Below are 15,296 nucleotides of genomic sequence, written 5' to 3'. Positions count from 1 at the left end.
AAACATTTTTAAGATTGAAAACAGTTCACAACACAGTATTCCCCTGATGAATAAGTCCCCGTCTAGTCCTATAGAGCTAAAGACCTTGATGACTCTGACTGTTCCGCTTGTGCAATAGATTTTACATTTGCTCTGTTGCTTTCTGTCGCTCTGCGTCTAATAGCCGTGGTGTATTCATTTCTGACTCAATGTTTTATCTATATTTTTACATCACTTTTTCCCCGCAGCGCTAGCTAGCCAATGTTCTGTGTGAAGGAACGTCGACCGATCGGTCTGATTGAAATTAAATAAACATCACACCTTGGCCTGCCAGGTTGTGAAATAAGATCAGTAGTGATTGACATGGGTTAGGGTTAGGTTAGGTTAGATTAGGTTAGGGTTAGATTAGGTTAGGTTTAGGTTAGGGTTAGCGTAATGGGTTATGGTTAGATTAGATTAGGTTAGATTAGGTTATGGTTAGCCTAATGGGTTAGGTTGGGGTTAGGTTAGGGTTAGCCTAATGGGTTAGGGTTAGGTTGGGGTTAGGTTAGGGTTAGGTTAGGGTTAGCCTAATGGGTTAGGGTTAGATTAGGTTAGGGTTAGATTAGGTTAGGGTTAGATTGGGTTAGGGTTAGGGTTAGCCTAATGGGTTATGATTAGGTTAGGGTTTAGGTTAGGGTTAGGTTAGGGTTAGCCTAATGGGTTAGGGTTGGGGTTAGGTTAGGGTAGGGTTAGGGTTAGGTTGGGGTTAGGGTAGGGTTAGGTTAGGTTAGGGTTAGGTCAGGGTTAGCTTAGTGTTAGCCTAATGGGTTAGGGTTTGGTTAGGTTAGGGTTAGGTTAGGGTTTGCCTAATGGGTTAGTGTTAGCCTAATGTGTTAGGGTTAAGGTTAGGTTAGGGTTAGGGTAGGGTTAGCCTAATGGGTCAGGGTTAGGTTAGGGTTAGCCTAATGGGTTAGGGTAGGGTTAGCCTAATGGGTTAGGGTTAGGTTAGGTTAGGGTTAGCCTACTGGGTTAAGTTAGGGTTAGGTTAGGTTAGGGTTAGCCTAATGTGTTAGGATTAAGGTTAGGTTAGGTTAGGGTTAGCCTAATGGGTTAGGGTTAAGGTTAGGTTAGGTTAGGGTTAGGTTAGGTTAGGTTAGGGTTAGCCTAATGGGTTAGGGTTAGGGCCTAATGCCAATACTGATTTATATTGGGTTAGGGTTAGGTTAGGGTTAGGGTTAGGGTTAGGTTAGTGTTAGGGCCTAATGCCAATACTGATTTCTATTATGTGAAGTCCGATAGAAAAATTGTACTCCTTCAGAACAGGGCTGTGTTCTAAATGGAACCCTTGATAGTGCACTACTTTGGACCAGGGCCCATAGGGTAGTGCACTACTTTGGACCAGGGCCCATAGGGTAGTGCACTACTTTGGACCAGGGCCCATAGGGTAGTGCCCTACTTCTGACCAGGGCCCATAGGGTAGTGCACTACTTTTGTCCAGGGCCCATAGGGTAGTGCACTACTTTTGCCCATAGGCAATATATAGGGAATAATGTTATATTTGGGACACAGACAGCAGTATAGAAATTGAGCAGGATTGTGGGAAGGGCAAAAAGGAGTGAGTGCCTCGTGCTACAGAGGCTGTAGCAGGAGTGTTTTGATTGTCTGTTCTAGAGGCTGTAGCAGGAGTGTTTTGATTGACTGTTCTAGAGGCTGTAGCAGGAGTGTTTTGATTGTCTGTTCTAGAGGCTGTAGCAGGAGTGTTTTGATTGTCTGTTCTAGAGGCTGTAGCCGGAGTGTTTTGATTGTCTGTTCTAGAGACTGTAGCAGGAGTGTTTTGATTGTCTGTTCTAGAGGCTGTAGCAGGAGTGTTTTGATTGTCTGTTCTAGAGGCTGTAGCAGGAGTGTTTTGATTGTCTGTTCTAGAGGCTGTAGCAGGAGTGTTTTGATTGTCTGTTCTAGAGACTGTAGCAGGAGTGTTTTGATTGTCTGTTCTAGAGGCTGTAGCAGGAGTGTTTTGATTGTCTGTTCTAGAGGCTGTAGCCGGAGTGTTTTGATTGAGTGAATTAATATTTAGCATTTAATGTGAAGGTGAAGGTGACTACAGAACAATGAGAAGTCATGTCAAATAATGATCTTACAGGTTTGATCATGTTTATACAATAAAGCCTTGTGAAGGTTGTGGATCAACGTAGTCATGAATAGTGTCAATGTGTGATTAATACACCCATTTCTAGACTTTAAAATGAAGGAGATATCGCTATTGATTGTTGAAGAATATAACTTACTGTATGCCTCGTGAATTTAGCTAAACTCTCGTACCCCATCAGAACCTAAAATATAAGGTTGTTTTGCTCCATTGTTTGTCAACAATATAATTTTAAACAAAGAGAGTGTAAAGCCTCAAAACATGGTTAGACGTATCATTTTGAACTTATTCAGTACGTAGATGGTAAGTCTACAGATTTGAAAGCGATAACATTTATTCAGCCCCATCACCCTCTCATGTATCAGAAACAGTAGTGGGGTGACTGCTTTGTTGTCATTTGAACTGCAGATTTCACCTTTAATTAATGAGTAATGCTATTTAGAGGTGTTATGAAAGTGAGGATAAATGAAGACGTTATACAGAGAACATAAAGCACATTTAGAGGTTATTTTATTTTTCATTATTTGGTGTTGTGTTGTAGGAGGATTCAATGTGGACGCAGTGGGATGTGGAACAGGGTATTATTTTAAATAGTTTGGCTCCGTATAGGTGAGTTGTTCTGTTCTGGTTTCTGATCAACAGGAATATGCTTCTGTGACGTTAACTACTGGGTGATGTCTCAGTTGCAGCAGTTTCTTCCAGTTGTGTCAATCTTCTTACTGAATATAAATGTATTCCCAAATGTATTCTCAAGTTTCAAGTGAATTGAGTGATTTCTTATTTTTTTTATAGTCCATGCACTCCATAAAACAATATCAGTGCCTTTGAGGTTTAAGCCTTAACACACTTTTATGCAATCTACGGTTATTTGTTCTGTCTATAGGATAAAACTGTTCTTTGCCTTGGAGGAGTCAGAACTTCATCAACAACAACAGTTATTAGTAAAGCAGCTAAAGAGTCACATTGTTGTGTCCCAAAATGGCACCTTTATGAAGGGTAATAGGATGAAACACAGACCTGTTGTTGGGTTTCTGTACCCACACACACACACACAAACACACACACACACACACCCATACGCACGCACGCATACACACACACACACACAATCACACGCACCCATACACACACACACACACAATCACACACTCACACACACACACACACACACACACACACACACACACACACACACACACACACTCACACGCACCCACACGCACACACACACACACACACACACACACACACACACACAATCACACGCACCCATACACACACACACACAATCACACACTCACACACACACACACACACACACACACACACACACACACACACACACACACACACACACACACACACACTCACACACCCACACACACACACACACACACACACACACACACACACACACGACAAACACAAGACAGAACATCATGATATCAGCCTCTCTCTGCCCTGATAAGACATCAAAATACACAATTTAGTTCATTGGCAAAAGCAAAAAAATAAAAAATAAAAATCCCAGGCAGTGTGTAATCTTGTTACTTTACAGTGGTTTGGATTTGTAAGAACATCTAATTTATATAGAGATAATTGATATATATTTAATTGATATATATTATATATATAGTTTATTTATATATAGATCATTTATATGTAATTAATTTATATGCACATCTGTGCTGCCGAGTCTGCCAGCCAGAAAAAGTGAGTTCTACCCCATTCTGTTTATCATAAATCAAATTCAAGACAAGCAACTTGTGATGTTAACATCCAACTTTTCTTTTGATTAAAATAAGCATAGAAGATTAAGCCTGCGTCCCAAATGAAGCCTTATTTCCCTGTGTAGTGCACTACTTTAGACCAGTGGGCCCTGGTAGTAGTAGTGCACTACTTTAGACCAGTGGGCCCTGGTAGTAGTAGTGCACTACTTTAGACCAGTGGGCCCTGGTAGTAGTAGTGCACTACTTTAGACCAGAGGGCCCTGGTAGTAGTGGTGCACTACTTTAGACCAGAGGGCCCTGGTAGTAGTAGTGCACTACTTTAGACCAGTGGGCCCTGGTAGTAGTAGTGCACTACTTTAGACCAGAGGGCCCTGGTAGTAGTAGTGCACTACTTTAGACCAGAGGGCCCTGGTAGTAGTAGTGCACTACTTTAGACCAGAGGGCCCTGGTAGTAGTAGTGCACTACTTTAGACCAGAGGGCCCTGGTAGTAGTAGTGCACTACTTTAGACCAGAGGGCCCTGGTAGTAGTAGTGCACTACTTTAGACCAGAGGGCCCTGGTAGTAGTAGTGCACTACATAGGGAATAGGGTGCTATTTGAACTGTAGATATGAGGAGTTGAAGAATTTATTTCCCAAATGCCAAATCAACACTTTTTTTTCACATATGTGTTTTTCATCAGAAACGTGTGCTTATGGGTACCTTCATGTGTGTGTAAAATATGAATGTCCTCGGATGTCTTATTCGTCGATATATCTATAGTTTAGCTGGACTGGATTATTCCATATTCGTATTCTATATATTTGACTGTGATATGTGGTTGTCTCACGTAGCTATCAGCAGCAGCAGTCTTACACTGGTGTCCTCTCTCAGGTAGACTACAGTAATGTGGTGTCCTCTCTCAGGTAGACTACAGTAATGTGGTGTCCTCTCTCAGGTAGACTACAGTAATGTGGTGTCCTCTCTCAGGTAGACTACAGTAATGTGGTGTCCTCTCTCAGGTAGACTACAGTAATGTGGTGTCCTCTCTCAGGTAGACTACAGTAATGTGGTGTCCTCTCTCAGGTAGACTACAGTAATGTGGTCTCCTCTCTCAGGTAGACTACAGTAATGTGGTCTCCTCTCTCAGGTAGACTACAGTAATGTGTTGTCCTCTCTCAGGTAGACTACAGTAATGTGGTGTCCTCTCTCAGGTAGACTACAGTAATGTGGTGTCCTCTCTCAGGTAGACTACAGTAATGTGGTGTCCTCTCTCAGGTAGACTACAGTAATGTGGTGTCCTCTCTCATGTAGACTACAGTAATGTGGTGTCCTCTCTCAGGTAGACTACAGTAATGTGGTGTCCTCTCAGGTAGACTACAGTAATGTGGTGTCCTCTCTCAGGTAGACTACAGTAATGTGGTGTCCTCTCTCAGGTAGACTACAGTAATGTGGTGTCCTCTCTCAGGTAGACTACAGTAGTCTCATCCGTATACTCATTTATGTTTGTTTTGCGTGCTCCTCCGTGTCTCCTCTCTTCTCCTCCTCCTCTCCGTGTCTCCTCCTCTCCTCCTCCTCTCCGTGTCTCATCTCCTCTCCGTGTCTCCTCTTCCTGTGCTCTCCTCCTCTGCTCTCCTCTCCTCCTCCTCTCCAGAGATCATGTATAGCTGGGTGTTCAACGAGTTCCCATCGTTTGTGGCCGAGGATAGCCGGCGGTTCATCTCCCAGGTAACGGGCAACCTGTACGTGTCCAAAGTGCAGCCTAGCGACGTGGGCAGCTACATCTGTCTGGTGAAGAACACAGTGACCAACGCCAGGGTCCTCAGCCCGCCCACGCCACTCACACTCAGAACAGATGGTGAGAAGCCCCTGACACACCCATTCACCCCTCTACACACGCCCCTGACACACCCCTTCATCCCTCTACACACGCCCCTGACACACCCCTTCATCCCTCTACACATGCCCTTGACACACCCCTTCATCCCTCTACACACGCCCCTGACACACGCCTTCATCCCTCTACACATGCCCCTGACACACCCCTTCACCCCTCTACACACGCCCCTGACACACCCCTTCATCCCTCTACACATGCCCCTGACACACCCCTTCACCCCTCTACACACGCCCCTGACACACCCCTTCATCCCTCTACACATGCCCCTGACACACCCCTTCATCCCTCTACACACACCACTGACAGCCTCCTCATACCTCACAGTCTGTACCCTCCTCATCCAGGTGGAAACCTAATGGCAGATTGACTGTCATCATGACGTGATTCCCAGGTGGAAACCTAATGGCAGATTGACTGTCATCATGACGTGATTCCCAGGTGGAAACCTAATGGCAGATTGACTGTCATCATGACGTGATTCCCAGGTGGAAACCTAATGGCAGATTGACTGTCATCATGACGTCATCATGACGTGATTCCCAGGTGGTAACCTAATGGCAGATTGACTGTCATCATGACGTGATTCCCAGGTGGAAACCTAATGGCAGATTGACTGTCATCATGACGTGATTCCCAGGTGGAAACCTAATAGCAGATTGAGTGTCATCATGACATCATCATGACGTGACTCCCAGGTGGAATCCTAATGGCAGATTGACTGTCATCATGACGTGATTCCCAGGTGGAAACCTAATGGGCAGATTGACTGTCATCATGACATGATTCCCAGGTGGAAACCTAATGGCAGATTGACTGTCATCATGACGTGATTCCCAGGTGGAAACCTAATGGCAGATTGACTGTCATCATGACGTGATTCACAGGTGGAAACCTAATGGCAGATTGACTGTCATCATGACGTGATTCCCAGGTGCAAACCTAATGGGCAGATTGACTGTCATCATGACGTGATTCCCAGGTGGAAACCTAATGGCAGATTGACTGTCATCATGACGTGATTCCCAGGTGGAAACCTAATGGCAGATTGACTGTCATCATGACGTCATCATGACGTGATTCCCAGGTGGAAACCTAATGGCAGATTGACTGTCATCATGACGTGATTCCCAGGTGGAAACCTACCGGGCAGATTGACTGTCATCATGACGTGATTCCCAGGTGGAAACCTAATGGCAGATTGACTGTCATCATGAAGTGATTCCCAGGTGGAAACCTAATGGAAGATTGACTGTCATCATGACGTGATTCCCAGGTGGAAACCTAATGGCAGATTGACTGTCATCATGACGTGATTCCCAGGTGGAAACCTAATGCAGATTGACTGTCACTGTCATCATGACGTGATTCCCAGGTGGAAACCTAATGGCAGATTGACTGTCATCATGACGTGACAGATTGATGTCATCATGACGTGATTCCCAGGTGGAAACCTAATGGCAGATTGACTGTCATCATGAAGTGATTCCCAGGTGGAAACCTAATGGAAGATTGACAGTCATCATGACGTGATTCCCAGGTGGAAACCTAATGGCAGATTGACTGTCATCATGAAGTGATTCCCAGGTGGAAACCTAATGGCGTGATTCCCAGGTGGAAACCTAATGGCAGATTGACTGTCATCATGACGTGATTCCCAGGTGGAAACCTAATGGCAGATTGACTGTCATCATGACGTGATTCCCAGGTGGAAACCTAATGGCAGATTGACTGTCATCATGACGTGATTCCCAGGTGGAAACCTAATGGGCAGATTTACTGTCATCATGATGTGATTCCTAGGTGGAAACCTAATGGCAGATTGACTGTCATCATGACGTGATTCCCAAGTGGAAACCTAATGGCAGATTGACTGTCATCATGACGTGATTCCCAGGTGGAAACCTAATGGCAGATTGACTGTCATCATGACGTCATCATGACGTGATTCCCAGGTGGAAACCTAATTGCAGATTGACTGTCATCATGACGTGATTCCCAGGTGGAAACCTAATGGCAGATTGACTGTCATCATGACGTGATTCCCAGGTGGAAACCTAATGGCAGATTCACTGTCATCATGACGTGATTCCCAGGTGGAAACCTAATGGGCAGATTGACTGTCATCATGACGTGATTCCCAGGTGGAAACCTAATGGCAGATTGACTGTCATCATGACGTCATCATGACGTGATTCCCAGGTGGAAACCTAATGGCAGATTGACTGTCATCATGACGTGATTCCCAGGTGGAAACCTAATGGGCAGATTGACTGTCATCATGACGTGATTCCCAGGTGGAAACCTAATGGCAGATTGACTGTCATCATGACATGATTCCCAGGTGGAAACCTAATGGCAGATTGACTGTCATCATGACGTGATTCCCAGGTGGAAACCTAATGGCAGATTGACTGTCATCATGACGTCATCATGACGTGATTCCCAGGTGGAAACCTAATGGCAGATTGACTGTCATCATGACGTGATTCCCAGGTGGAAACCTAATGGCAGATTGACTGTCATCATGACGTGATTCCCAGGTGGAAACCTAATGGCAGATTGACTGTCATCATGACGTGATTCCCAGGTGGAAACCTAATGGGCAGATTGACTGTCATCATGACGTGATTCCCAGGTGGAAACCTAATGGCAGATTGACTGTCATCATGATACGTGATTCCCAGGTGGAAACCTAATGGCAGATTGACTGTCATCATGACGTCATCATGACGTGATTCCCAGGTGGAAACCTAATGGCAGATTGACTGTCATCATGACGTGATTCCCAGGTGGAAACCTAATGGGCAGATTGACTGTCATCATGACGTGATTCCCAGGTGGAAACCTAATGGCAGATTGACTGTCATCATGACGTGACGTGATTCATGACGTGACAGGTGGAAACCTAATGGCAGATTGACTGTCATCATGACGTGATTCCCAGGTGGAAACCTAATGGGCAGATTGACTGTCATCATGACGTGATTCCCAGGTGGAAACCTAATGGCAGATGGTCATCATGACGTGATTCCCAGGTGGAAACCTAATGGCAGATTGACTGTCATCATGACGTGATTCCCAAGGTGGAAACCTAATGGCAGATTGACTGTCATCATGACGTGATTCCCAGGTGGAAACCTAATGGCAGATTGACTGTCATCATGACGTGATTCCCAGGTGGAAACCTAATGGCAGATTGACTGTCACATGTCATCATGACGTGATTCCCAGGTGGAAACCTAATGGCAGATTGACTGTCATCATGACGTGATTCCCAGGTGGAAACCTAATGGCAGATTGACTGTCATCATGACGTCATCATGACGTGATTCCCAGGTGGAAACCTAATGGCAGATTGACTGTCATCATGACGTGATTCCCAGGTGGAAACCTAATGGCAGATTGACTGTCATCATGACGTGATTCCCAGGTGGAAACCTAATGGCAGATTGACTGTCATCATGACGTCATGATGACGTGATTCCCAGGTGGAAACCTAATGGCAGATTGACTGTCATCATGACGTGATTCCCAGGTGGAAACCTAATGGCAGATTGACTGTCATCATGACGTGATTCCCAGGTGGAAACCTAATGGCAGATTGACTGTCATCATGACGTGATTCCCAGGTGGAAACCTAATGGCAGATTGACTGTCATCATGACGTGATTCCCAGGTGGAAACCTAATGGCAGATTGACTGTCATCATGACGTGATTCCCAGGTGGAAACCTAATGGCAGATTGACTGTCATCATGACGTGATTCCCAGGTGGAAACCTAATGGCAGATTGACTGTCATCATGACGTGATTCCCAGGTGGAAACCTAATGGGCAGATTGACTGTCATCATGACGTGATTCCCAGGTGGAAACCTAATGGCAGATTGACTGTCATCATGACGTGATTCCCAGGTGGAAACCTAATGGCAGATTGACTGTCATCATGACGTGATTCCCAGGTGGAAACCTAATGGCAGATTGACTGTCATCATGACGTCATCATGACGTGATTCCCAGGTGGAAACCTAATGGCAGATTGACTGTCATCATGACGTGATTCCCAGGTGGAAACCTAATGGGCAGATTGACTGTCATCATGACGTGATTCCCAGGTGGAAACCTAATGGCAGATTGACTGTCATCATGACGTGATTCCCAGGTGGAAACCTAATGGCAGATTGACTGTCATCATGATGACGTCATCATGACGTGATTCCCAGGTGGAAACCTAATGGCAGATTGACTGTCATCATGACGTGATTCCCAGGTGGAAACCTAATGGCAGATTGACTGTCATCATGACGTGATTCCCAGGTGGAAACCTAATGGCAGATTGACTGTCATCATGACGTGATTCCCAGGTGGAAACCTAATGGCAGATTGACTGTCATCATGACGTGATTCCCAGGTGGAAACCTAATGGCAGATTGACTGTCATCATGACTGATTCAGGTGGAAACCTAATGGCAGATTGACTGTCATCATGACGTCATCATGACGTGATTCCCAGGTGGAAACCTAATGGCAGATTGACTGTCATCATGACGTGATTCCCAGGTGTAAACCTAATGGGCAGATTGACTGTCATCATGACGTGATTCCCAGGTGGAAACCTAATGGCAGATTGACTGTCATCATGACGTGATTCACAGGTGGAAACCTAATGGCAGATTGACTGTCATCATGACGTGATTCCCAGGTGCAAACCTAATGGCAAACCTAATGGATTGACTGTCATCATGACGTGATTCCCAGGTGGAAACCTAATGGCAGATTGACGGTCATCATGACGTGATTCCCAAGTGGAAACCTAATGGCAGATTGACTGTCATCATGACGTGATTCCCAGGTGGAAACCTAATGGCAGATTGACTGTCATCATGACGTGATTCCCAGGTGGAAACCTAATGGCAGATTGACTGTCATCATGACGTCATCATGACGTGATTCCCAGGTGGAAACCTAATGGCAGATTGACTGTCATCATGACGTGATTCCCAGGTGGAAACCTAATGGCAGATTGACTGTCATCATGACGTCATCATGACGTGATTCCCAGGTGGAAACCTAATGGCAGATTGACTGTCATCATGACGTGATTCCCAGGTGGAAACCTAATGGCAGATTGACTGTCATCATGATTCCCAGGTGGAAACCTAATCAGATTGATGACGTGATTCCCAGGTGGAAACCTAATGGCAGATTGACTGTCATCATGACGTGATTCCCAGGTGGAAACCTAATGGCAGATTGACTGTCATCATGACGTGATTCCCAGGTGGAAACCTAATGGCAGATTGACTGTCATCATGACGTGATTCCCAGGTGTAAACCTAATGGGCAGATTGACTGTCATCATGACGTGATTCCCAGGTGGAAACCTAATGGCAGATTGACTGTCATCATGACATGATTCCCAAGGTGGAAACCTAATGGCAGATTGACTGTCATCATGACGTGATTCCCAGGTGGAAACCTAATGGCAGATTGACTGTCATCATGACGTGATTCCCAGGTGGAAACCTAATGGCAGATTGACTGTCATCATGACGTGATTCCCAGGTGGAAACCTAATGGCAGATTGACTGGCAGATTGACTGTCATCATGACGTGATTCCCAGGTGGAAACCTAATGGCAGATTGACTGTCATCATGACGTGATTCCCAGGTGGAAACCTAATGGCAGATTCACTGTCATCATGACGTGATTCCCAGGTGGAAACCTAATGGGCAGATTGACTGTCATCATGACGTGATTCCCAGGTGGAAACCTAATGGCAGATTGACTGTCATCATGATGTGATTCCCAGGTGGAAACCTAATGGCAGATTGACTGTCATCATGACGTCATCATGACGTGATTCCCAGGTGGAAACCTAATGGCAGATTGACTGTCATCATGACGTGATTCCCAGGTGGAAACCTAATGGCAGATTGACTGTCATCATGACGTGATTCCCAGGTGGAAACCTAATGGCAGATTGACTGTCATCATGACGTGATTCCCAGGTGGAAACCTAATGGCAGATTGACTGTCATCATGACGTGATTCCCAGGTGGCAGAAACCTAATGGGCAGATTGACTGTCATCATGACGTGATTCCCAGGTGGAAACCTGGCAATGGCAGATTGACGACTGTCATCATGACGTGATTCCCAGGTGGAAACCTAATGGCAGATTGACTGTCATCATGACGTGATTCCCAGGTGGAAACCTAATGGCAGATTGACTGTCATCATGACGTGATTCCCAGGTGGAAACCTAATGGGCAGATCATGACGTGATTCCCAGGTGGAAACCTAATGGCAGATTGACTGTCATCATGACGTGATTCCCAGGTGGAAACCTAATGGCAGATTGACTGTCATCATGACGTGATTCCCAGGTGGAAACCTAATGGCAGATCATGACGTGATTCCCAGGTGGAAACCTAATGGCAGACTGTCATCATGACGTGATTCCCAGGTGGAAACCTAATGGCAGATTGACTGTCATCATGACGTGATTCCCAGGTGGAAACCTAATGGCAGATTGACTGTCATCATGACGTGATTCCCAGGTGGAAACCTAATGGCAGATTGACTGTGGAAACCTAATCAGATTGACTGTCATGACGTGATTCCCAGGTGGAAACCTAATGGCAGATTGACTGTCATCATGACGTGATTCCCAGGTGGAAACCTAATGGCAGATTGACTGTCATCATGACGTGATTCCCAGGTGGAAACCTAATGGCAGATTGACTGTCATCATGACGTGATTCCCAGGTGGAAACCTAATGGGCAGATTGACTGTCATCATGACGTGATTCCCAGGTGGAAACCTAATGGCAGATTGACTGTCATCATGACGTGATTCCCAGGTGGAGGTGGAAACCTAATGGCAGATTGACTGCAGATTGGAAACCTAACTGTCATCATGACGTGATTCCCAGGTGGAAACCTAATGGCAGATTGACTGTCATCATGACGTGATTCCCAGGTGGAAACCTAATGGGCAGATTGACTGTCATCATGACGTGATTCCCAGGTGGAAACCTAATGGCAGATTGACTGTCATCATGACATGACGTGATTCCCAGGTGGAAACCTAATGGCAGATTGACTGTCATCATGACGTGATTCCCAGGTGGAAACCTAATGGCAGATTGACTGTCATCATGACGTCATCATGACGTGATTCCCAGGTGGAAACCTAATGGCAGATTGACTGTCATCATGACGTGATTCCCAGGTGGAAACCTAATGGGCAGATTGACTGTCATCATGACGTGATTCCCAGGTGGAAACCTAATGGCAGATTGACTGTCATCATGACGTGATTCCCAGGTGGAAACCTAATGGCAGATTGACTGTCATCTGTCATCATGACGTGATTCCCAGGTGGAAACCTAATGGCAGATTGACTGTCATCATGAGGTGGTGATTCCATGAGGTGGAAACCTAATGGCAGATTGACTGTCATCATGACGTGATTCCCAGGTGGAAACCTAATGGCAGATTGACTGTCATCATGACGTGATTCCCAGGTGGAAACCTAATGGCAGATTGACTGTCATCATGACGTGATTCCCAGGTGGAAACCTAATGGGCAGACTGTCATTGACTGTCATCATGATGTGATTCCCAGGTGGAAACCTAATGGCAGATTGACTGTCATCATGACGTGATTCCCAGGTGGAAACCTAATGGCAGATTGACTGTCATCATGACGTGATTCCCAGGTGGAAACCTAATGGCAGATTGACTGTCATCTGTCATCATGACGTGATTCCCAGGTGGAAACCTAATGGCAGATTGACTGTCATCATGATCATGACGTGATTCCCAGGTGGAAACCTAATGGCAGATTGACTGTCATCATGACGTGATTCCCAGGTGGAAACCTAATGGCAGACGTTGTGGAAACCTAACTGACTGTCATCATGACGTGATTCCCAGGTGGAAACCTAATGGCAGATTGACTGTCATCATGACGTGATTCCCAGGTGGAAACCTAATGGCAGATTGACTGTCATCATGACGTGATTCCCAGGTGGAAACCTAATGGCAGATTGACTGTCATCATGACGTGATTCCCAGGTGGAAACCTAATGGCAGATTGACTGTCATCATGACGTGATTCCCAGGTGGAAACCTAATGGCACTGTCATCATGACTGTCATCATGACTGTCATCATGACGTGATTCCCAGGTGGAAACCTAATGGCAGATTGACTGTCATCATGACGTGATTCCCAGGTGGAAACCTAATGGCAGATTGACTGTCATCATGACGTGATTCCCAGGTGGAAACCTAATGGCAGATTGACTGTCATCATGACGTGATTCCCAGGTGGAAACCTAATGGCAGATTGACTGTCATCATGACGTGATTCCCAGGTGGAAACCTAATGGCAGATTGACTGTCATCATGACGTGATTCCCAGGTGCAAACCTAATGGATTCCTAGGTGGAAACCTAAGATTGACTGTCATCATGACGTGATTCCCAGGTGGAAACCTAATGGCAGATTGACTGTCATCATGACGTGATTCCCAGGTGGAAACCTAATGGCAGATTGACTGTCATCATGACGTGATTCCCAGGTGGAAACCTAATGGCAGATTGACTGTCATCATGACGTGATTCCCAGGTGGAAACCTAATGGGCAGATTGACTGTCATAATGTGATTCCCAGGTGGAAACCTAATGGCAGATTGACTGTCATCATGACGTGATTCCCAGGTGGAAACCTAATGGCAGATTGACTGTCATCATGACGTGATTCCCAGGTGGAAACCTAATGGCAGATTGACTGTCATCATGACGTGATTCCCAGGTGGAAACCTAATGGCAGATTGACTGTCATCATGACGTGATTCCCAGGTGGAAACCTAATGGCAGATTGACTGTCATCATGACGTGATTCCCAGGTGGAAACCTAATGGGCAGATTGACTGTCATCATGACGTGATTCCCAGGTGGAAACCTAATGGCAGATTGACTGTCATCATGACATGATTCCCAGGTGGAAACCTAATGGCAGATTGACTGTCATCATGACGTGATTCCCAGGTGGAAACCTAATGGCAGATTGACTGTCATCATTGATCATCATGACGTGATTCCCAGGTGGAAACCTAATGGCAGATTGACTGTCATCATGACGTGATTCCCAGGTGGAAACCTAATGGCAGATTGACTGTCATCATGACGTGATTCCCAGGTGGAAACCTAATGGCAGATTGACTGTCATCATGACGTGATTCCCAGGTGGAAACCTAATGGCAGATTCACTGTCATCATGACGTGATTCCCAGGTGGAAACCTAATGGCAGATTGACTGTCATCATGACGTGATTCCCAGGTGGAAACCTAATGGCAGATTGACTGTCATCATGATGTGATTCCCAGGTGGAAACCTAATGGCAGTCATCATGACGTGATTCCCAGGTCATGGCATGACTGTCATCATGACGTGATTCCCAGGTGGAAACCTAATGGCAGATTGACTGTCATCATGACGTGATTCCCAGGTGGAAACCTAATGGCAGATTGACTGTCATCATGACGTGATTCCCAGGTGGAAACCTAATGGC

General features: G+C 45.6%; 1 protein-coding gene across 1 annotated transcript in view; it reads left to right on the top strand.

The window, feature by feature from the left end:
* Positions 1-15,296, top strand: part of LOC139385502 (contactin-5-like) — a 535,984-nt gene that overhangs the window by 276,242 nt on the left and 244,446 nt on the right. Inside the window, exon 7 of the mRNA XM_071130610.1 lies at positions 5,470-5,673. Within this exon, the coding sequence (XP_070986711.1) occupies positions 5,470-5,673 (204 nt within the window). The remainder of the gene's footprint in view (positions 1-5,469; positions 5,674-15,296) is intronic.

This window comes from Oncorhynchus clarkii, chromosome 27, assembly GCF_045791955.1.
Source record: "Oncorhynchus clarkii lewisi isolate Uvic-CL-2024 chromosome 27, UVic_Ocla_1.0, whole genome shotgun sequence".
In the NCBI taxonomy this organism is placed as follows: domain Eukaryota; kingdom Metazoa; phylum Chordata; class Actinopteri; order Salmoniformes; family Salmonidae; genus Oncorhynchus; species Oncorhynchus clarkii.
The sequence above is the reverse complement of the archived record's forward strand: the minus strand, read 5'-3'. Positions and strand labels throughout refer to the sequence as shown.